At 42.4% G+C, this 24,444-nt stretch overlaps 1 protein-coding gene across 1 annotated transcript in view; it reads right to left on the bottom strand.

Moving 5' to 3' along the window:
• Nucleotides 1–4,205: 4,205 nt before the first annotated feature.
• NOSTRIN (nitric oxide synthase trafficking) overlaps nt 4,206–24,444 on the bottom strand; it is a 56,317-nt gene continuing 36,078 nt past the window's right edge. The window contains exons 8-16 of the mRNA XM_032880378.1: nt 23,289–23,414; nt 17,278–17,376; nt 17,057–17,182; nt 12,988–13,096; nt 12,018–12,106; nt 9,134–9,259; nt 8,235–8,349; nt 7,051–7,140; nt 4,206–4,432 (exon numbers count right to left, since the gene is read on the bottom strand). Of these exons, the coding sequence (XP_032736269.1) occupies nt 4,326–4,432; nt 7,051–7,140; nt 8,235–8,349; nt 9,134–9,259; nt 12,018–12,106; nt 12,988–13,096; nt 17,057–17,182; nt 17,278–17,376; nt 23,289–23,414 (987 nt within the window). The 3' untranslated portion in view covers nt 4,206–4,325. The remainder of the gene's footprint in view (nt 4,433–7,050; nt 7,141–8,234; nt 8,350–9,133; nt 9,260–12,017; nt 12,107–12,987; nt 13,097–17,056; nt 17,183–17,277; nt 17,377–23,288; nt 23,415–24,444) is intronic.

Here is a 24,444-nt window from a genome sequence, read left to right as displayed (position 1 = left end):
CTGGTTGGTGGAGTAGGGAGCACAGAGGAATGGACTGAGAGGGGAAAGCTGTTTGCTTCTCATTCTCTAGTATCAAAGATGACCCATCCCATGCTTTCCTTGCCATTGAGATTATCAAGTGAGTGGCTGAGAAAGAGAAGAGTCTCTTTTGAGAGAGTGTAATGCAGTCCAGAGTGTTCCTTCTTCTCTGGGCCAAGGGTGAATATGAGAAAGAAGAGGAAAAGGGGTAGAGCAGCCCCTACAAGGGAGAAAGACTTCTTCAACAAAGTCCCCAATACCACTCATCTTTAAAAAACTTGCTGGATCAAAGGAGGGGGTATTCTTTTTTAGAGCTGACTCCTTGTATGTATTTCTCCTTCAACCATACTCCTTCTCTGGAGTTTCTGCTGTTGTTTTGACACTAGTCTCAGGATTCATTCAAGTAAGCAGTTGTTCGCAAACTTAAACTTGCATTAGAATCACCAGGAGCGCCTGCTAAACCACAGATGGCTGGAGTTTTGACCAGTGTGAAGTGGGAGCTGAAAATGTGCATTTCTAACTGGATCCAAGATTACATCAGTGCTGCTGGTTCCAGCACTACTCTTGGGAATCTCTGGGTAAGCACTGAGGCATTTGCCCCAGCTACGAAAAAACTCAAGTACAAGCTAGCTGAAACTGAGATCAGCAACACATTTGCCAGGGCAAATGGCAAATACTTGTCAAGGCAGGCCCCAGTCCCTTCTAGGCACTCTTGGGTGTGACTCCCTTTGTGTCCCCAGATCTCCATCATTAGTCCTCAACTGTGGAGCCAAGGTCTTTCTCTAGCCAGTTTAGTTTGCTTCCTCTCCCAGGTCGGCTTCTCCTTATCCCACACTTCCTTGGAGAGTGTTTCACTGTTTAATTTTGGGCAGGTCTATTTACTCCAACCTGAGGCCAAAGCTGCTCTCCTCCCATTCCCATGACCCTGCAGGTGAGTGGCTACTGGGCTCTCCCCCTTGGGCAGATTTTCCCAGGAGCAGATACCCACACATCCTCTCTTAGTTTCCCCAAACTGAGCTTACATTTGCATAAGCACAGCCTGGATTCTCTGACTTGCTGATTTCTCACCCCCCAGTGCTGCCTAGTGGGAGGCTCTCACTCTGGATCACAGCATACTAGAATCCCTGACACTATCCATGTAACTCTATCCTTGTAGCTGCACTCCCTCTGCAAAAGGTTTCTGCTCTTCTCCACCCTGTCCCCAACCCTGGTCCAAGTCCCAGTACCACCTATCTTGTCCTCTGTCCTGCCTCGAAACCTATCTTCCCTGGGTTATCCACTCTTCCTGTGTAACATTGCAAAGGACAATAAGACATGTTATTTGATTCTTTTTTTTTTTTTTAAGATTTTATTTATTTATTTGAAACAGAGAGAGAGAGATGACAAGTATGCAGAGAGGCAGGCATAGAGAGAGAGAGGAGAAAGCAGGCTCCCCGCTGAGCAGAGAGCCCGATGCGGGCCTTGATCCCAGGACCCTGAGATCATGACCTGAGCCGAAGGCAGAGGCTTAACCCACTGAGCCACCCAGGCGCCCATGTTATTTGATTCTAATGCACTTTTCTTGTTCTAATTCAGGCTGATTATCCACTAAGGCCATCAAGACTTTGGGGGAGGTAGGGGCTTTTTGGAGGGAAGAACAAAGTTACACTATACTCAAATTACTTATCAGTTAAAGCCTTATAGTACTATGCAATAAAATTGACTTTACCCCAAACTGGGTATTATATTACTTTTTGATAGATCAGAAGACACTTTAAGTGATTAAAGTGCTTTTTGTCATTATAAATGTTAATTATTATGGGTAATTGAAAATGCAAAAAGAATGAAATGAATAGATCTTTCTGGTTGATAGTATGATAGATATATAAGCTTGTATTCTATTAGAGAGATGATAAAGTAGAATAATGTCTTCTGATGTCTTCAGTGAAAATCTGGCTCTGGTGGGTAATCAGCCTGAATTAGAACAAGAAAAGTGCATTAGAATCAAAGCAGTAGAGACTGCTTATATTTCAGGCTGTAGATGTTGCTAAAAACTTCCTGACATATGAAACTGCATAGTGGAATGTCATTATGAAAGCCTAATTAGGAGTTTAAAAGTATTAATATTAAAAATTATTTTATTCTGTATGGAAGATTTATATACATCAATAATCTTTGCAATATACATTTAATTTTCATCTAAATGTAAGGGATACCATTCCCATGTGTCCAATCAGAAAATTCTTGCCCTAATAAAAAGATATTCAACAAGTCTGTGCTACCCAACTATATTTATATGTATAGTTTGATGATAGTATTTTCTTGAATGTTAAAATTTATATGTCACAGACGCAAAAGGAATTTGCAGCAATGTTACAAAACAGGAAAATCATTTATGTTTTCACAAAGTTAAACAGATTTACGAAGGTAGAGGAGCATCTTTCTTTGAAAATTACTTCCAGTGAGTTCCCAGGCCCAGCCACCATTATCATCACTTTTTCTACACAAATGATCTGTTGTAGGCTGCAGTCAATAGCTACGCAATTTTTTATACATCAGGGCTTAATGGAAAGAAGGAAGATGAAGAGGAAATATAAATTCCAATTTTCTGTTCATGGTCTAATGGCCTATTATTCAGCCAACTTTCTACATGTAGAAAGCCTTCATTAGTACGCCATTAAGGATGACATTAAAACTTCTGATCTGTTCTTCTAGGTTGTAAGTTATGTCTCACATAACAAATTTTACTGGAGCTCCTTCAGGTCTGGTATCTACATCTATAAATATTTCTATCTGTTCGTTATATCCTGCTGTAGGAGTGAAATGGTGCAGAGTATGAAAAATACACGTACCTTGGTTTGGAAAATTCCTTTTTGAAAGTGTGAAATTTAATAAATTTATAAAGAAGAGGTAGGTGGTACTAGAGTAGTGAAATGGATTTTAATTACTCTAATGTCATGCTATTTGGAACAAGAGTAAACATGTCTGGATGCTTCTACCAACACTACAACCCTCCATTCAGGAGAGTGTGATCTCCAGGCTGATTTAGGTCATTTTCTAAAAGATGCTGCTATACCATTTTTCTTCATTCTAAAATGTTCCCCTGGGCGCCTGGGTGACTCAGTGGGTTAAAGCCTCTGCCTTCGGCTCAGGTCATGATCTCAGGGTCCTGGGATTGAGCCCCACATAGGGCTCTCTCTCTGCCTGCCTCTCTGCCTACTTGTGATCTCTATCTGTAATAAATAAATAAAATCTTTAAAAAAATAAAAAATAAAATAAAATAAAATGTTCCCCTTGGGAAAAATTTGTGGCCTACCCTCTCTCAGCCCCAATCTTTTCCCATTAAAGGGCATCTGGGGAAGCAGCAAATATTCCATTTTAACAGTAAATGTTGGTTTCTAGAACTTTCTATCCACAGAGACTCATTAGCTTTTAAGGTTCCTTTCACTAAGGAGCTGCTTAGGGTGTTCCTTTCATAAAGACCTACTTGGGAAGTGCAAATTTCTTATCTCTAAATTGGTATATGAAGTTTCCAAAGGGACAAGGAGGCAAGAGATTTCAGGCACTGTCTCCTTCCTGTTTCCTATCCACTTCGCTCTTGCTCTCAGATCCCGAGCCATCTCTGGCTCATACCTGACCTCGCTTCTAAGAGCAGTTCTGAGTGTGCACAGGGGCTATCTAAGAAGCCACTTCCTCAGAAGCTTGCTGGCTGAGGATGGAACTCCATTCTGTCTACACTGACTTCCTCTGCCTAGGAGCCAGACCTCTCTTCTCTATCACCCTCCCTCTTGGCCTCAGCTCCCAATTCTCTATTCTACCCTCTCCTAACCTGGGTCTCCCTCCCTGGGGTCTGACCTGCCAGGTTCTGCCGAGCTCTTCATCTCCTTAATCAGCTCTTCCTTGCCCCCCAGCCCCTGCTGGACCCCTCACAGGCTTACTCTGGCCTGTTGCCACATAACCCAGACAAAAAGGACACCTGAGTCCTAATCTCTGTGGTGCTACCAAAAAACTGTGAGAGTTCAGGCAAGTGGCTGAACCATCTGAGCTCCGTCTCTCTCCCTGTGTTGGGGCCTCTCTAGGGTCTCTTGGGATTTGAAAACTCTAGTTGCCGCTAAGCTCCTTCCTCCCTCCCTCTGCTTTCCATCCTCCGACTCTGTTTCAAGCAAATAAGCAAGAGTACAACGTGCGGTGACACACAGGTAAGACTCCGTTCTCCGTTTGTAAAGACGACAGCATTTGTCTTTATTGCACGGCCCTGGACGGCTGACAGAGGAAGGCGGTGTGTTCAGAATCTTGTCTTATGCCTGGGTAGCGGGGTTCCCAGTGTTTCAAGGGAGCTCCTCCACGTAAGCGGCAGGAAAATGGCCCCTTTTTCCATTCAGAGAACCAAACCACCATCCTTCTTCTTGTTTCCTGTATATAGTCACAATGTCACCTGTGAACATGCACATTTAGTTAGACAAAGGGTGCTCTGCCATTTAAGTACACGCCCAGACCCAGTGGGTAAGACAATTGGAAGGAGATTCTGCTTTCAAGGAGTTACTTGGGAGCATCATTCTCTGCACGTGATTCATATGAAGCAAAATTTATTGAACACCTCTGTAGGAAGCAGGCATAATGCAGAGAATATTAAAAAAGAATAAGGTAATGGACAAATTATGCTATAAGATAGTTTCATTAAGAACAGAATCACGTTGGGTCCTACATCCTTCTTGTGCTGGATGGCTTACTCTGGATACGGCCTATGGCCTGTCATCAAACTCTTTCTCCGTGTCTGTGTTTTAAGGGTTTCTCATGTTGGTGACGGAGAGAGTCTGGTATGGTGACTACAAGGTTTGTCTCAGCTACCAGACTTTTCTTTAGATCACGAGAGCTTCTCTCCACTACGTGAGCCAGTATTATAGTCCAAAGTTCCAACTCACAGCTTTGCACAGAAACATAACACCCCCTCATTCAGCAACATAGATTACTTTAATAAAATATCAATTTGAAGACAATACATTTTAAAGCAATGAATCAAATACATAGAATTGCTAAGAAGCACATGGCCCTTCTCTAATTCTCTTTCTTTAAAAAAAAACAACACTATTCTGATCTTAGTAACCCTAAAGCTTAACCTGGTACCTCAAATCCTCTGGCTAAGACCCTCTCTTGGGAGAAAGTCCTACCACTCTGGCTGCTGACTATACATCAAAGCTGAAACATCATCTTCCTTCAGGATCTAAGAGCTCCTTTACCTTGAGCATCCTTCTGAGGTAACTTTTCAGTCTATCTTTCATTCATTCTCCTCCCCAGTTATTTTCTTTCTTAGGCAAAGGACTGTCCACCCCCCTTCCTTCCCAGCTCACTCATAAATCACTTTTCTTATAGGAGATCATTCTCAGCCTAAGTTCTACCTCCACTGAGTTCTGTCAGGCCAGCAGATCTCAGGTCAGCATATCAACACAGTCTGCTAACAGAAATTCAAACAAATAATTTAAAATTTTGTTGCCAGTTTCCCCAAGCCTCCAATGGTTTTGTTTACTTAAGGAACCCACTTATGATATAAAGTATAAGTAGACTTTGCTGCCAACAGAACTAAAGGAAAAGAAGAGAATCAGTTTATTGTGTGACTATGTAACTCAAATCCAGGCCCTGGAGTCTAGGTGGCATCTGAGAAATGTGTTTTTTATTCACACAGGAAGTGGGAATACAGCATTTCCTACTGCTGTAGGTAACCCTAGGATGACATGATGAGGAACAAAGTGACTTCCAGAACACTTTCAACTTTTAAATAAAGGCGATGTTGATTTAAGATGAAGGGAGGAGAGGGTCTACTCTTTATTTCCCTTTTTCTTATCTTTTTTTAATTTCTGACCTAGAAGGAAAAGTAGTTCCTGGAAGAAATCTGGCTGGCAATCTGAAAAGGAACCACCCATTAACCAATAGCAAGTACATGGTGTCCCTGTTGTGTGACTGCAAAATCCATCATGACTTCCTGTTGGTTCTGGGTGCCATTTCCTGCTTGTAGATAATAAACTCTCTACTACAACACAACTCTTTCTCACTCACCTTTTCATTTCCAGATCTCTGCCTTAGCTTTAACATCCAAATATGGTTGCTAATTGGACACACAAAGAAAGTTGAGGCTAGGGGCGTCTGGGTGGCTCAGTGGGTTAAAGCCTCTGCCTTCGGCTCAGGTCGTGATCTTGGGGTCCTGGGATCGAACCCCACATTGAGGTCTCTGCTCAGCAGGGAGACTGCTTCCCCACTCTCTCTGCCTGCCTCTCTGCCTACTTGTCATCTCTCTGTCAAATAAATAAATAACAATATTTAAAAAAAAAAAAGAAAGAAAGTTGAGGCCAGTGACTTTTTCTTATTTAATGTTGAGGGTAACCCATGACAACACACCTTTCCATGTTCAACAAAAATCTGTGACACAGAGAAGGGGGTCATTTCCTAGATTGGCCATAAACCACTTTTCTGAGAGGTAAGTGGGAGAAACATTAAGCTGGAAGTTCTCTGACCCGGCTTCTAGAACTCACGCTTACCCTAAGCCATGAGAGGAAATCATTTCATATTCCTGTGTGTTTACCTCTCTGAAAAGAAAAAGGTGGGGCTACCTTTGTGATAACTTTCCATTACTGACACTCTACTCCAGTTAGTGCTGTGATAAGAAGCATGACTCTGGGTTTCTGAGTTCAAAGCCTATGCTATCACTTCCTGTAACTTCAGCCAAGTACTTAACCTTTCCATGCCTCAGTCTCTTAACAAGAAAATGGGAATCAACAATAATACCTACCTCAAAGGGCTATTATGAACATTAAATGGGACAATGTGCTTACAGCGATGTCTAGCACTGAGTAAACACAGACTAAATATTAGCTATTTTCATTATGTGACTTTTATTTCTGGTGTGCCTTATCTTTGTTTTTTCCAAAAAGGGTGATTATAAACCTGAGATGGTTTGATGTTGTAGTAACTTGTAAGGCTGTTGAAACAAAACAGGAGTTTCATTCAAGTAAAAGATCTCACGATGGTAAGGCAGTCAAACTATTTGAAAATGATTCTTACCTTTTTCCAAATTTAATTCATCCTCTTGTCTGGCTTGAAAAGAATATTGAGCCTTGCAAAGACCGCTGCTGAGCTGGGCCACACCGGAGGCTGAAAGTTGGATTCGGTTATAATTATTAATGCTGGGTCGGTAGGCAAGATGAACAGAATGGGAAGCTCCTGAGTGGTTGAATGGTGTGGTGCAGAGCCGAAATCTGCTGACATTTTCTCAAGAGGAAAGTTTACAATTTCACATAGTATTCATTCCTTGGTAGAGTAACCATTTATGACACACTACTATGTGTAGGGACTAGGTATATGATATAATCAAAAACTGTATGATAATTTGAAACATGATGAGTCTGGAGAAAAAAATAATAAAGATGATAATTGAAAACTGTTTCCCACATGAACTTCTTTATCAACATCAGTTAGCTAATACATATGGTATTATGTATTAAATATTATTATATAATAATAATAAAATTATTAAATAATTGATAATTATTTATAAATAAATAATATTGGTATTATGTATTAAAGTGATGGGGAGTCTTTACTATACCACGTGAACCATTACATCTGGGGTTTTCCTGGAATTTTTTTGCCAACTTCTCATCAAGAAACTCGAGAATTGAGTTTGGAAACTATAGTTAAACAAGGGACAATGACGTGTGTGGGTGTGTGTGAATGAGTGTGTGTGAGAGAGAGAGAGAATGTGTTCGAGTGTGTGTGTGTGAGTGTTGAAAGGTGAAAGGTGGGGGGTGTGGGCTGGCAAACAGCTAAGGTCAGGCAGCTGAATAAAGGGAGGAGGTAGGTCTTGGGATCACCACATTTCTCACAGAAAGGACAGGATTTCTATGGACCTTTGGAGAAGACTGTGGAGACAGAGTTTCTCACAATGGTTCAGGGTGAATGTATGGACAGCAAATTGCAGACTGAATAACACGGATGCCAGTCATCTAAGGGACCTTTCTTATAGCATACATTTTTTCCCCCAACCCTCCGCTTTTTGACTCCTTCCCACATTTTTGGATTACATCTGCACAGAGAGCTACAAATGCTAACAAATCAATCAGTCCTAACTGAAATGCAATTTTTTTTGTACTGATATATGCCCATGTGACCCTGAAAATAAAATGTAAATGTCACAATGTGCTTTACCAACAGAACCCAGGCCCAAATTATTGTGGGCATGGGATTACCTGTAGATGAGGAAATTGGGATTCTCTGCCCACCAGGACATGTCCTGCTCACCACATTCTCTAATCTCTTCATCAGAAAAGGCCGAGATATTTTTACATAACTATGTGTCTGTTGCTGTTTTAGAGAGTAAAAAGAAAAAAAAAGTCATTTTAACAACACATTCATCTAAAATATTTTTGACAAGTTTAACTCTTCCACAGTTTTTTACCTCAGGAGTTTGTCTTTGAATTTTGGGGAGGAGAGTATAAATAAGTTATTCAATACTTTCCTAAACTCTACTATAAACCTTAATTGTTTCTGAAGCCATAATATTTTCAGAATTAGACCATTACAGCGTTTTATAGCCCGTGTTTCCAATTCTGACCTGCAGCTCCAGGTCAAATAATAACATTCAGAGCTTTACTTCCTCACATTCAACTTTAATCAGCTTTAACGCAAGTGAAATTGCCAGGACTCTAAGTGATTGAGATCAGTTTATCACAAGATGGTTACAGCTCCCCCTTCTGACAGGAAATGGAAAACAGCTTCAAGGAGGAGCGACTCCTGTGCGTTCACGAGCTCATCATCAATTCCTCTATCTCAGAGTTTAGGTCCGTATGAAATTTTACTCTAAAAGCCTGTTCAGAGAATGAAGTTAAGATATGAGGAGGAAGAAGAAGGAATCCAAAGTGTTATTAGCTCCTCATATTTAGTCTGCAAAGGAAGTACTCATTTGTGATGAGCTCTTGTTACTACACTAAAAGGAATAAAAATAAATTTATCTTAAAATTCCACAATTGGGATTCGAGATCTATGCCATATAGAACTCATAATAGCCTTTTCCGCCCTGGTACTACTTGAAGCCACTCCATACAAAAAGCCCCGTCAGGAAATTACAATCCATCTCTTAAGTTTTTACCTTCTCTTTCCACTTGAAGATGGAGTTACTACAGGGATGGCTGGGTTGAGGTCTTTGCTCAAGTTCTGCTAACACCGATGACAGTTTGTAGGCATTTGCTTGCAAAAGGTCTAGTTTCAAACGGGTCTGTGGACACATCATTTGGCCATGTGAGTAAATTTCTAGAAAATGAGGCACAGCTGCGTGGGTAGAGGGATATCAGGAAAACTCCCAAGACGACAGAGAGGTCTAGAAAAGTACACGTGCAACTCATGCAGACAGGCACAGAAAATGCTAAAGGGAGCAAAAAGTGGACCTTTAAGCACTTTAAAGGAAACGTGTGGTTGTTGAGTGCACCTTATTCTGGACTCTTATGAACAGGATAAACTGGAAACCTAGACAGATGAGGGTTCTGTGGCAACAGATAGCTTTACTCAATTTACTGTTGAGGAGTGAGAAAGGGAATAATAAGTGTTGACTGCAGAAGGCAGAGCTTTGGAGGGCTTTGAAGAAAGGCAGTTGAACATAGTGCTCCGTACTGTGAGCACAGCTGAACTTGTATCAAATAGGATCCAACTGAAATGGTGTGAAGTGGGTTTTGTTGTTGCTGCTGCTGTTACTGTTTTTCTTACAGAGGTGAGGTCTTATATTACCCAAAAAGTTTACAGTAACACTTCTGGAAACTGGAAACAATATTTGGAGCATTTGGGTGTAAAAATAAGTGAAGCTAAAGATACACTCCTAGTTCTCCATTTGACCTTGAACTAGAAACTTCATAATAGCTTCTCTGTCAAGCTGTGTTCAGTCAGGATAACTGGAAACTAAACAATGGAAGGAGCCTGCTTACCCCATCTCTTCCTCACCATCATTTCCTCCCTTTTCCACACGTCCAGCATGGGGATTCCTAACCCTGCATTCCTTGCCAGGGGACCACAACCATGCACTGAACTCTTCTGATCGGTGGGGAATGACCCACTGCATTGTGGGGGAGGCTAACCTAAGGTGAAATCGAAACCCATCACATACCTTCTACCATTAGACCTAGTCTGCATCCGGGAACATCATAGGGCAAGCCTCCTTCCTCCTCTATGCGGTGCTCCTTCCCACCTCTGAAGGCAATGTCTACTATACATTCAATTTCTGCAAAAATTTTTCATAGAACATGCCTTGCCAACATTCTTGCTTCAAATATGGCACTTGAAGGACCAAGAGACAATGAATTGGGAAGAATTTAAATGAAACAGAGTTTCCTCCTGTAAGAAACCTTGCCTGGGGAACACAAAGTCTACCAATATCCCCAGTCTCCCTCCACCCAATGCAGCGGTGTGTAACCAAGTTACAAAGATATTTGGCATCCAAATACTTGAAGGTTTGTACTGGCTCCATCATAAACACTGTCAATTCAGGGGGTGGACCCTCTCCAACCTTGCACCCTCCGCTGTGTGAATCAGGCCAACGTGTACCCAGATATCCCAGTACATGTCCTAGGCTGGTAATGATGACAACAAAATTCTATGCAAGAACCACCAAAGAAATAAACTTACAACTTCACACCATCACAAAGTGCTCCATAGGACTTTATTTCGGTAAACAGGGATTGCATAGAATTCGTAAACCAAACATTTCTCACTGTCACAGAGAATGTCCTATGGACTGCTTTCTAGTCTCATAGGACCCGCAGCCATGTGTCCCAGCAAGTGTGTTAGACCTCTGCTCCCAAGTGAACAGAATTCAGGGCCTTTCTCTTCACTGAGAGCGTGAGGCCTGTTTTTACAACAGCTCCCCCACTAAAGGAAGCCTCTGCTAAAAAACAGATTAAACTGTACCTGGCTGTATCTGTCTCCTTTCCCCAGAGAACAACCGAAATTGCCTGTTTGAACAGAGGGATGAGGTACCTGGCTTTCACAAGAGTCAGTCAGACTATGTACAACGTTCCAGCTGCCTGTTTCCTTCAAAACATTGCTAAAGATTTTGTATCTCTTCCTGAGTTTTTCTCAGACGAATCCCAGTCAACTTTCTCTCTCTGTCACAGCAGAAAACCTGTATCTAGCACACATAGCTCATAGTATCTGTTCATTTTCACTCCTACATAAAATCCACAGGCCATTGCTGGCCTCCCTTTCACTGTGGGTGCCTCTGAAGCGGCCGCATTGTCCATGACCCCCCACAAACACCCGGGAGCTGCTGTGGGCCAGGCCCTCAGCAAAAAGGCCCAGAGATGCCTCTCCTTGCCCTCTCCTGACAGTACCTCCTCTTCCCTCAAAACCACCTCAGTCTCTAAACTTTTCTTCCCTTTTCCTCAGAAATTTTTGCTGCACACTCCAGACTCCCCTCTTCCTTCTCTGTGGCCAAGCTTTCCGTTCTCCTGTTATTTTCAGAAGCTCCTGATGTTAGCGGACCGGTAAGTAGGAAATGAACTCTTTGTAGTTACTAGGATTTCAGCTCTCCTCAGTGCATGGTGCTGGCCCTTTCTAGCTCACACTTTATCTTCACAATAACCCTCTGAGGTAGGTACGGAGAAAAGTAAAGTTGTCCCAAGTCCCTGGAAAGGGCAGAATGAGATCCAAATACAGGCCTTGTTGAATGCAGACCCTGTGTTTTTAATCACTTCTCTTAACGGGCTTAAAGTACACGTGGTTTCCAGACCTTGATGGAATTATTCTATTTTGGGGAATTCTATTTTAGGCACAATTGGTTTCCTGGAAGGACACTAAAGCAAACATGTCTAAGTAGTTGAATTTTTCCAGATCCCTCAAACGGCTTGTCAAGGAGGCTCTCTGACTAGATTGTTCTATGTCATGAGAAAAGAAAGGCAAGCAGAGGTCAACCAGGCCCAGAAAACAAGCATTCTAAAAATAACTCTTTCATCATTAAATCTAGGAAAGTGGACGCTGCAAATATTTACCTCGTCCATCAAGGCTGCCGTGATTTTTTGGCTCTCTGGGTCTGAGAAGGCGGCGTCCCTGGAGTAGGATTTCAGCATGCGTTCCAGGCCTGACAATGAAACCGTCCCCTCAGTCACTGATGTCCTTCCTGTCCTGGGGGGACACAGCTGACAGGGGGCACATGCAGGGGGAGCCTGAGCCCAGAAGGGATACCAGGGCGATTTCCCAGTGGCCGAGGCTCTCTCTCTTTGTAGCTGTGACTAACTTTGACTGACTGAATGGGTGGCCTGTACCCTCATTTAATGAAAGTTGAGAAATTCTGGTGTTTAAAAAGAATCTTGATTGTTATTTTGCAAGATGAGCTTTGTGAATCCTCCTTGGGGACCCGGTCCGTGGTCGGTTCCCAAAACTATCGCAGTGTTGGGCTCTCCCTCACTGTGGTAGTTTCTAACTTTTCACCCTCTTGGATTCAGGGATTCTGGGATTACATTTCAGTGTGTTGTTTTGGTCCACATCAAATGAGTTCCACACACCAGAATCAGGAGCGCGGGGCTGTTTTTATTACCCACATCGCTTTAGAGCTGTTTCCCGTTCTGACATCCCCAACTCATTCAGAAGGATCGTTTACAAAGAAATAAACAAGGAAACTAAACCCGTGTGCTCCAGGAGGTTTACCGTGTTTTAAACCAAGCAAGCTGTCCCTCATTCCAGCCAATTTCAGAAACACGGCAAAATGCTATTATTTCTGGAGACACAGTGCTTGGCGAGTGCTCTTAAATATACCCAAATGTCATTTTCAATCTGTTTGTGCTCTCCTGTCTTCTTTCCCATTTTTCTTGATTCACATAAATTAGGTCTGACATATGAATCTTTAAATGAGGTGATCCCTGCCCCAGTTAGCAAAGGTGGACTCGCCCTACCTCTGAATGAAACCCCTGAGTAGAAAGAACACTTTCCCTGATCGGGCCATTCACAGGTATAATTACACACCTTCCTGGTCTCTTGAGGCTTTTTCAATATCTTTTTGCAGTCTCAACAGTTTTGATTTTAATGAAGACTCTTGTCGCTCTTTATTCATTGCACTGTTAAGATCTTCTTCCTTTAGGGAAAAAAAAAAGATGCTTAACAATTGAAGGAGAAAAAGTAAGGTTTGCTACTCCCAGTTGCACTGAGAATTTCACTGACAACTGTATTTAATATTAACTTGACAGAAGAAAAAGAGTAAAAATAAAATAAAGTCAGGATAACCTTTGATTTTCTAGATTGTTCCATCTGTCCTTGACCTGCCTAATAAGAAAACATCTTCATCCACAACTTGTATGTACACAGCTGAGCACTTTCTAAAATAGAACACATTATCGTTGGAGAAAGAGCCTTACTATAGTTATTTCATAGTTTCTTGATAAGTAAATCTATTTGTTGGATATTTTACGGCTCCCTGTTAATCTTTTTTCCTAAAGAAGATTTTATTTATTTATTTGAGAGAAAGAGAGAGAAGATAGCACGAGTGGGGAGAGGAGCAGAGGGAGAGGGAGAAGCAGACTCCCCACTGAGCAGGAAGCCCAATGCAGGACTCGATCCCAGACCCCGGGATCGTGACCTGAGTCAAAGACAGATGCTTAACTGACTGAGCCACCCATGCACCTGCTCCCTATTAATCTTGATTCAAGTTAGAGTTCTTTAAAGGTACAAATGTAGCATGATGCGTTTGCTAGGAGCCAGGACAGTGTCAGGAACGGAACCAATGTTTGTTGTGTCTGCCCTGTACTGCCTGGCTATTGGGGATATTATGAGCTCTTCCCAGATGGGTCTATAATTCAGTCAGGCCTTGAAGCATAACACTAAGAGACCTAGCAATTCAAGGCACATTCACTCATGAGTGGTGCAGACAGGAATGCGTGATTCAGCGAGTGCCAGGACATGAAAGTTTCAAGGAGGCTAAAAGGACTTAATCGGGATTTCTCAGTCAAGGGGAAGGAGGGAAAAGGGTACTCAGGGCAGGAGAAATGGCACAAAGAAAGGGCAGAAGGAGGTTACAGGAGATATATCAGAAACAGTACACAGACCAGTTGCTTGAGCAAACACAGTGGAAGGAAAAGTTGTCTTGGCAGTTTAGGCCAGATTTATGGGCTGAAGAGGGGATTTTGTCATATAAAATGTGAGAAACTGTTATCAATATTTGAGCGTTCACATCTATTATTTCAAGGGTCGAATGAAAAACAAAATGAGGACGTCAGGGACGGGTGGAGAGGTGACTGAAGTGGAGGGTAGCAGATGGACAGGACCCCGTAGAGAATGAGGGGACACTAACATCTGAAGACAGAAGTGGAGGAGTCAGGACTTTGCCGATACAGAAGGAGAAAAATGAGCATCCTGACTGTTGGTGGACAGATTAGCTTTAGATAGACTGTCACAAAGTTTGAGGAATTATAGTACAGAGAATAGCCTTTATAGGAACAATAAGGTAGAGATAGACATATTTTATTTACATATTGTGAATGGTATATTATAAAAGTTGGTGTCATTATTACATGTGATCCTTGCAACAACCCTGTGAGATTGGTCTTATTTTCCCTCTGACAGAGAAATAAATGAAGACACAAATGGAGCAGTCTGAAACCCAGGATCTCTGAATCCCAGTGTTTCTTCCCATCTGCTCCTGGGAATGCCCACCCCGCCCCACCGCCACCCCACCCTGCGGCCCAACAGCCCCCAAACCAGGGTGCCTAACTCCACCCATCAGGGCCTCCTCGCTGGAGAAATGCACATTATACTCTGGCTCTGGCTCCAGCTCCCCGGCAGGCCAAGACTTCATTTGGGCTGTTGGGGACGCCTGTTGTTTACAAATATAGTTCCAGAAGTGGATCGCTGCTGGCACAGCTCAAGGAGAGAGTATACTGCTATCCTTGAACTTTCTTGAATTCATCCTTCTCTTCCAAAGACTTTAGAAAGATCAATATTGAAGGTGGAATTTGAAACTTCAGATGCAACCTTCTGAGCACGGCCTTTATAATAACCTTATGAGTATTTTCACGCTGGTCATCCCCTTATCTGCACTTGGACTGTTCTCCTGTCTTACCTTAGTCCCTGTACATTTCTTGGCAACTAGATATAAACCAGTCTAGGCTTATTGCCAATGTCTATAAAGGCAGATTCTGGGCATGTTTTACTTTGAGGATAATAAGGAAATCCCATTTACCCATTTGGATATACAGTCCATTCTCTTAGACAAGAGATATATATATAGTCTTTAGCTCTGGTGCACTGACGTTCCATAGAAACCAAAAATTCCCATGGGCTGACTACCCATAACTGACTATCCATGTCAGTTATGGATAAACTGCCGTGCCTGCATCCCTACATCTCACTAGAAGCCTAAACACATTTTTAAAAAGAATGACAGCTTAGTCAATAGGGGCATTTTTATAAGAAAGTGACTCATGTATTTTATTGTACATTTTCCCATCTCAGGGGTTGCCTACACTATTGGCAAGAGAAAAAAAAAAAAAAAAGGAGTGCTTTTAAGAGTCTCATGCTCTACCGACTGAGTTAGTCGGGCGCTAGAAGAGCGCTTTTAACTTCCTTTCTACTCCCATCGCTACATTTGTTTCTGGTTGGAACAGACATTGCTATTGCTAATTCACTTCATTTTTGCCAGGGTAGGAAAAAAAAGATTTAACTCAAGAAATGGGTGGCCACTTACTGCTGTTTGGGGTTGGCGGGGAGCTGGTCAGAGCCACTGTCGTGCCTAACCTAACTGCCTTCCCTCCTCCTTCACCTCTTGTTCCCTGAACAGGACTCCTGGGATGTTGGATTCAGCTGCCCTTTTAAGCCTATAGGAGGCCATGACCAGTAGGCTAGTTCTCCATATGGTGGAAATGAACCTTCTCAATCTGGACCTTGAAAGTCTGGAAGAAATAGAGCAGAGGAGTTCTTCCTGCTGCTGGTCGTAATTAATGATCAGCTCCTAGAACTGACTAAGACTAACAAGAGGGGAGCGGAGGACAAAATCCTTGAGGTGTGTCCCAAGAAGACAAAGAATTTCCCCCCAGATAACAAAGAAGTGAGATGCCTAGGCTCTGACCAGGCACACTGATCAGTTTTTAGTAAGTTTCATATAATAACAGTATCACCCAAATGCCCTCAAAATAGGCTTCTGTAATATACTGTGAAGTTTTCAAAGGCAAGGACCATGAAGAATGTTGACCATGATCCCCACCTTCCAGGAGTCCTGCCCTTGTTCGATCCCCTCCACGCACACTTACTGACTTGCCCTTGCACTATTGGGCTGCACTTATCAACTTGTTTCTGACAAACAGAATAAGAAGAGATGTCACCTCTGAGATTAGCTTATGTCCTTCTTGGACACTCTGGTTCTGTCTCTTTTGGATCACTAGCTTCTAGGCGAAGCAGGCTGGCCTCTTGTGAATGACCCACAGGTGGAGAGAGCCCACATGTCAAGGAGCTGGTATCTGTAGCCACCAGGTGGGGGGGGACCAGAGGCCTGCCATCTGCCTTGTGGTTGAGTTCAGAAGCAGGTCATTTCCCAGGAGAGCCTTGGCATGGCTGCAGTCCTGGCAGGCACCTTGATGGCAGCCTTGTGAGGGACTCAGAGTCACCCACGGAAGTCACACTTGGATTCCTGGCCCACAGAGACTGTGAGATAATAAATGCTCGTTTTAACCTGCTAAGTTTGGGGGTAATTGTTATGCAGCAACAAACAACTGACAGGCTATACAGTGATTATTTATAGGTCCTGAAACACGTCTGCCTGGCATTACTCTAGGAGACCGAGCATAAAGATTCAGTCTAGAATCCCATTTGACTTTCTTCCCTTCCAGAGGACACCAAAGACATATTTCTACTGCCCAGCTTGTAAACCACGTCCTCTTTTTTTATTTTGTTTTGTTTTATATATATCGACTATGAAAAATATCAATATTTTCATTTACGAAACAAGATATTTCCTTGACGGCTGTGCCCAGTGTTTTTCAAATGCATTCCTCAGCCTATGAACAAGGTTCCCTATCAAGGGAACTTCCTTCCATTCCATACTTACAAAGTAATCGGTTAATAGGAACTCAGATTTATTTTCTGTGGATGAAACTGCAGTTTCTTCCATGAGAGCCTGGGTATCTTTTTCCACATCTATCTTGCTGACGGCACAGTGAATTTGCGTGTGGCACTGCAATGCCAAGAAAGCAGAATAAGGTTGCTGAACAACATTTGCTGCCGGTTCTTGCCATGTGCATCAGAAACAGAGAAATGTTGACTACTCACTGTGGTCAGGGTTTGGCCAAAAACAGAAATATGTTGGGTGTACTGGTTCAAGTTATTGTATAAAAGCTTAATTCTTTCCTTCTCCAGCTCCAGGATGCTCTGAAAAGGATGGAAAATGACAGAAGATGAGCCAGTTGCTGTGCAAAGCTAAAGGCATCCAGCCAGGCAATGACACCCCAAGAAAGCCTGCGGTAATGGTCATGTTAAGTGCCTTTTGATGATGTCTTTTCCAGGCTACCGTGGGGGAGGTTCCCAGTACAGGAATGTGATTTGGTGTGTGTTCTGTTTATCCTCATTTAGGATTGGTTTAACTCGCATAGTTTCCGCAGGCTGTTTTGGCCCAAAAGGTATATAGGCTGATGTTATGCGTTAATTGGCATTCATATAGTAAAGGGAGAAAAGAGGTCATTTGAAAAGCATCTGTGAGTTCTTTTTTTTTTTTAACTTTAAAATTTTACTTTATTTGTCAGAGAGAGAACAAAGGTAGGGGGAGCGGCAGGCGGAAGGCTCCCCGCTGAGCAAGGAGCCAATGTGGGACTCGATCCCAGGATCCTGGGATCACGACCTGAGCCAAAAAGCTTAACTGACTGAACCACCAAGGCATCCCAGCATCTGTGAGTTCTAGAGAAGGAATGGGAAGCCCAGTAAAACCCTTATCCATACCTTGAAAATACATTCATACTATTTGACAAGAGCAGAACCCCAAAGTCTGATCAACTTCAAAATTATGAAATTTTAGGCCAGGTTTTAGGAACACATTGTATCCTGGTGGGCCACTGTTTCCTTATTTTGACACGGGCTGAGCCCCCCGCATCAACCTGAGACTAGAATCACCAGTATCTCTTGGTGGAGATGGTAATGGTTAAGAGATTTTAATTACATTTCAGGGAAATCATTAAAATGATCTATGTCTCCTCATGAAAAGAGGCAGCGATAAACTCCACCGTGCAAAGGTGAAATCCATATCTCAGTGAATTACTGCTCTCTATGATCTTATTCTTTTGGTATAAAATAGACTGTAGAGAAGCAAAATACTCAGGAGGATCTCGAACTGTCCTCCTGTGCCTTTACAATAGCACATATATGAGAGTGTGGTCAGAGCTAGCAGGGAACCGCAGATTTGGAGACAGGTTGGGGCCCAGGCCCCACGCTAACTCACATCCTTTATTCATTCTCCTCAGTCCTGTCAATAGGGTCTTCCAGTTGGTACTACTCAAGGAGTTTGGAAGGATTTCATTTTCATCTAAATTGCTTAAATAAAACTGATCAAAGAAATACCAGATTCTCTCCAGAGCAAGAACTCTCAAATTTTAGCATGCTTAGTCATCACCTAGACCCCTTCCTAAAAATCATTCAGAGCATCGGATTCATCTCATTTAGGGAGGCGCTCAGGAGTCAGAATTTTAACAAGCACGCTAGCTGCTTGGAGATCTTGTCCTGGGACTATAAAGGGCCACAAAAAAAATCTAATTTCAAAATTATTTATGATTCTCCTACCAGAGCTAACCCATTAGCATTTTGATGTATTTCGGTCCATCTAGGTGTGTGTATATGTACAATTTTATTTTTCTAGTTACCTAGGAAATTATTCAAGTTTGTATCCCATTTTTTTCACTTAACATTGTACAAGAGTGGTTTCTCCTATTGTTTGTCTCCAGAAACACCATCTAATAGAGTCCGCTGTGTGGGACTGCATACAGCATAGTTGATTCATTTAGTCATCCCCTTAAGGCTAGCCATTTGAATGGTTTCCGCCCTTTTGCTTTTAATGTATTTTGAAAAGAAATTGGTTTGTTTTTCAGCTATTTCCTCAAGATGAATTTATAGAAAGAAAATTGTGTTTTTCACCACGGGGTTCTGGGAGACAGCCAAGCCCTACTGTCCTGAGGCATCCATTGTATCCTGTATGAGGCACCCACTGCCCCCCACCCCCCGCATCTAGAGAGACAGTCACTACCACCCTTGGGGGAACTGTGGAAATAATCACTCAGATTATTGTGGTTCAGATGAGGAACACTATTGAGAAGGTGAACATTTTTAATGCTTTTGACACTTATTACAAATGCCTCTCTAAAAGAATTCCTTGAGTACTTACTGTTGGAAACAAATATTTGGCTCTTGGTAATTCTTAGTAGCATGGCTATTATTTTTCAAAATATATTGTAGATTATTTCTACCAACTGAATTGTTTGTTCTTGGAAGGTAGGTAATGTGCCTTGAGCATGGTATGAGTATGAATAGTAAGACTAATTGACATATGGTTTGTAGAACTGGTTTTATTACTTCCTAACCTCACTTGAAACTTGACATTTTTTAGTGTCTGGTACACTGCCTCGAGCACAATGGAGGCTCCCTGAAAGAACTTGTAAATCCAATTTGGAGAGTAAGAAGGGGTAAGAGGATACATTATAGGATGTCTAAATGAATTCTTATACCCCATTTCTACAGAATAATGGTCCTGGGAGAAGGGAGGGGAAAAAGGAAACTGAACAATACTTGTCACATTTCCACCTCACACACTTATAATAAAATCCCCCTTTAATGCAGTTCAGCCCACTTTTGCTATGTATCTTCATGAATATAACATTCTTCTCCTGAGTTTGTGAACAACAGAAGATCTAGAACACATAGTGTAACATGTGAGTTAGTGACTTGATGGTGCAGATGGAGAGTATACAAGCCAAGGGAAGAAGAAAGTAAGGCCAGGCAAGGATGACTCGGCAGAAGTAGTCTCCAGTGAGTTTACAGGGCTGAGCTGGCACTAGGGAGAAGGTAGCTGTAAGGGAGCTGAGGTAAGAGGGAAGTGTGAGAACTGAAAGCAAGGGGGAGGCACGATATTGGCCTCTGGCATGGTGGGAACAATAAACCAAGATACAAGAAGGGTGAAAGGAAATCTTTCTTTTCCTTAAGGAGATTCTCATTTTGAGCAGATTCTCCGTGGGACTTGGATTCTAATTTAAAAAACCTAGTTTTAAATATTTTTAAATCCCAGTTAAAAGAGATTTTTTAAAAAGTTCAATTAACATACTGTGTTATCCTAGAATCAGGTGTACAATATTATGCTTCAATGATTCTCTATATTACTCAGTGCTCATCAAGATCAATGTCCTCTCAATCCCCTTTGGATATTACATCCATGCCCCCCACCCACACTCACCTCCCCTCTGACAACACCAATTTGTTCTCTATAGTTAAGTCTGTGCTTTTGTTTGCCTGCAAAGTCATCTTTTGAAATAGAGATAAGTGTGTATCTTGTCACCATCAGGGAGACTTTATAAACAAAAAAGATAATTTCTATGATGTCTTCATATAAAAGTTGGGGCTGGTGAAAGGGGGTGGGTCGGGAGGAGAGGTTTAGGAGGACCCTAACAGGAAAAAAGAAAACTGAGAAAAAGGAAAGAGCTGGTAAGAGCCTCTGAGAAGGGAGCTGGTAATAGCAATACCTAAGACATTTTGAAAGCCAGCTGGATGTCGGCTACACCAGACATGTTGGCAGCCATACGAGGTGGAAACCATAATTATCCCCCATTCCTGTGATGTAGAGGGGTGAGAACAGTGCAGACACGGAGGTTAAGTATTTTTCTCCTAGCCCTTGAAGGGCATCTGGAAGATGGACTGGGAATAGCAATTTCTCTCCCATAATCTTATAAGGCTTCCAAGGAAGCCAGCCTCTGTGGAAAAGCCACAGGTCCACTGAGAAGTTCCAGGGGGTGAGGCAACACCAGAGGCCAGGTTGGAGAGTCAGGTTTCAGATGGACAAAGTTGAAAATTAAATCCTTGGCCCTTTCTCGTCATCTTCATCTAAAACCTACTGAGCAGAAGCAAGGAAAGTTCCGTGTTTGAAGGCATAAATTAAAGAAGGGTTTATCCTCATTTCCTCTACTCTTTGGCCTAGTTTTCTTCTCTCCTTTAATTTCCCTGCTCTTCCCTAACTCTGCATCTATCCTACCTTGAAAGTGGAACAGCAAGAGATTAAATATGGCCCTTCGAATTTTGCCTGTGCAGAAGCAGAGAGCAGAGGTCAAGCCCAAGGCATCAGATTGCTAGGTTGAACCCTGTCACCATCTTGGGCAAGTACCTTCACGTCTCCACTCCTTCACTGTAAATTGGGAAAGAAATGACAACCTCTTCATGATGTTGTGATGAACACAAAATATAACGCAGTGAACATCCTTGGGGCCGTGCCTGTCCCTAGCAGCACCTGTATCGTTCCCACATCACTGTGCTTAATCAAAGTGTGTCTTGATGGCCTCTTTTTGCAACTGTATCTCGATTTAAACATTTTCTTAAAGTTAAAATGTGGGGAAAAAAGAAACCAAAACATTCGTGTTCTTAGCGCCCAGAGTTGAACATTGTTTCACTGGGTCAGATTTATATTGATTTAAAAAGTAGAGAGCTAAGCTGTTCAGAGAGACCATAGTTGGAGTAACTTTTGAGCCTGGGTTTGTTTTGTCCTCTGCCAGGCTGTCCATAAGCTGTGTCACTGTACGTAGCAGCTCAGTTCAATTCCCACCATCTCCCTCATACAACATAGATGCAGTCTATATGTGTAAGTCTACAAACACACACATAAAAACTCACTGTAGGTTGGGGTGTGGGTTTTTTAAATCCTTTAATTTACACACAATGTATAAATAGCATGTTTCTTTCCTTCAACATTATGCTTTTAGGTTAACTGGTGTGTGCGTGTGTGTGTGTTTAAGATTTTATTTATTTATTTGACAGACAGACATCACAAGTAGACAGAGAGGCAGGCAGAGGATGGGGGGAAGCAGGCTCTCTGCTAAGCAGAGAGCCTGATGTGAGGCTCGCTCCCAGGACCCTGGGATCATGACCTGAGCCAAAGGCAGAGGCTTTAACCCACTGAGCCACCCAGACACCCCATGTGTGTGTGTATGTGTATGTGTGTGTGTGTTTTAAGATTTTATTTACTTATTTGAGAGAGGGAGAGAGCTAGAGAGAAAGCTCGAGAGGAGGGGAGGGGCAGAGGCAGAGGGAGAAGCAGGCGGACTCGATCCTAGGACCCTGGGATCATGACCTGAGCCAAAGCCAGACACTTAACCAACTCAGACATCCAGGTGCCCCTAAATTGTGTTTAAATATAGTTTTAATTAATATTTATTGCTAGATATTAGTCTACTTTCTAAATTAGAGCACATTTTAAGAGTAATTCCTCTACTGATAGGTATGAGGATTCTGTACAATTTTTTCTCATCATGCAGTTATAAACAACTCTGCAGTAAACATTGTTACACATCACCCTTGGTATACAGGTGTATACTAGATATATGCCTAGGAGGGGAACTGCCGTGCTGTAACTACATGCACATCTCAGTTTTACTAGATACTATTAAGTCATTCTCACTGAAGAGGTATAAGAATTCTTGTGTCCCAGCAATTCTCGTTTGGCAACACACGATGTTGTCACTTTCTAATCTTTGCCAAATGATTGAGCATCTTTTCATATGTTTATTGGTGATTTTGATTTTCTCTTTTGTGATCTGCTTGTTCATACCTTTTAAGTTTCATCAGATGATTTGCCACAATACTTTCCTTATACATCTTTGCTGCTAAACTTACACCTCCCAGACTAGATGGTTCTCTTTAATCATTGCTCCAGGGCCCAACACAAAGCTCCACATACAAAGAACTCCGTTAAGTGATTAGTGTATAAACAGCTCTCAGGCCTAAAGCTCACTTCTGAGCACCAAGTTCTCAAGCCTTAATTTACACTGCACTTCGACAGCACTTTCTGAAGTTAGCTGAGTGCTATCGTGTCCACTGAGAATTAGAAGCTGGCCACCGATCCTCAGTAAATAAGCACTGGTTAATGGATCCATGGGGAAATGGAAACGATTGGAAATCACGTGGTTTGCCTAACATCACAGTATGAGTGAAGGTCATCACCAAGGACAGAGCTCATCTGGTCCTGTAACTGTAGATCTGACCTTCCTTTTCAAGTCCTCACAACGCTCTACGGAAGAAGAGAAAAATGCCAGCACAGGACTCACCTGGTAGCAACTTTCCAGTGTGTTTTCCCACTTGAGTCTGGTAGCACAGCCAGCCAGGTTTTTTTGGTAGTAGTTTTCATCTTCTTTTGCCAACTTCTCCGTCGATTTTTTCAGTTTACTGAGGAGCTAAAGGAAAACGTCAGGGCCACATATTCCTTAACACATTTATCAAAGCCCTTGGTAACCCAGGTAAAGGATTACATGCAACCCAACGATCCGATTCTCATCTCCCAGCTAAAGTCAGCCGCAGTAACTACAGATGACAAAATCAAAGCTCTTTCTCAGAGAAAAGGCATATCAGAGCTGAAAGGAAACTTAAGGGTCTGTCTATATGATTCCTTCCATTGTTCACATAAGGAAACTGAGGTCCTTCAGTGTGACGTGACGTGTTCATGTTGGTCAAATCAAGGAGGAGGCCAAGTGACAGGTGGGGGGAAGCAAGTGCAGCTCAACTGTCATCTACTAATGATTCCTGTACTCTTGTAAGGGCCTGCTTAGCCAGAGCGAGCCATTTTGTTGTTTATGCAGTAAACTTAGATTGACCCTTCCCCCTCAGAGGAACTTACTTAGAAGCAAGTCTGGGAAACCAGTAAAATATGACTGACAAGCCCCTGATAACAGAGCCCATATACCAGGACGTGTCAGGTCAGGGGGAGGTAACAGAGCCCAGAATACAAGGATGAGTCAAGCCAGGTGGAGACATCCAATCAGGAAAGTGCCTCCCTAACCACCCAAGAATGTGGGTCCTGCCTTTTGGGTGCCAATTCTGACCAGAGTGATAGGCTAGTTCAAACAGCTAGTATAGGATGAATTGTAATTCAATTGGCCACCCGTGAGTGGCCAGGCTCAACCACATGGCCTTTACTCTATAAAAGTTAGTCTGTGAGGTTGGGAGGGGTCATCTCTTTGCAAGAGACGGCCCTGGCTGGTCAGTTTGATTCTCGATGCTTGGTGCAAAATAAAGCTTTGCTTGACCTTCGCTTTGTATCAGTCTCACTCCTTTGACCATGGACCCAACACTCTCATTTGGTAAATCCTCTGTGTGCCTCAGTATTTCTTTTCTTCTTCTTCTTCTTCTTCTTCTTCTTCTTCTTCTTCTTCTCCTTCTTCTTCTTCTTCTTCTTCTTCTTCTTCTTCTTCTTCTTCTTTTTAAGAT

Source organism: Lontra canadensis, unplaced genomic scaffold (genome assembly GCF_010015895.1).
Source record: "Lontra canadensis isolate GAN:19392208 unplaced genomic scaffold, GSC_riverotter_1.0 scaffold69, whole genome shotgun sequence".
Lineage (NCBI taxonomy): Eukaryota > Metazoa > Chordata > Mammalia > Carnivora > Mustelidae > Lontra > Lontra canadensis.
Note: the sequence above shows the minus strand (reverse complement) of the source record. Positions and strands in the feature narration are given on the sequence as shown.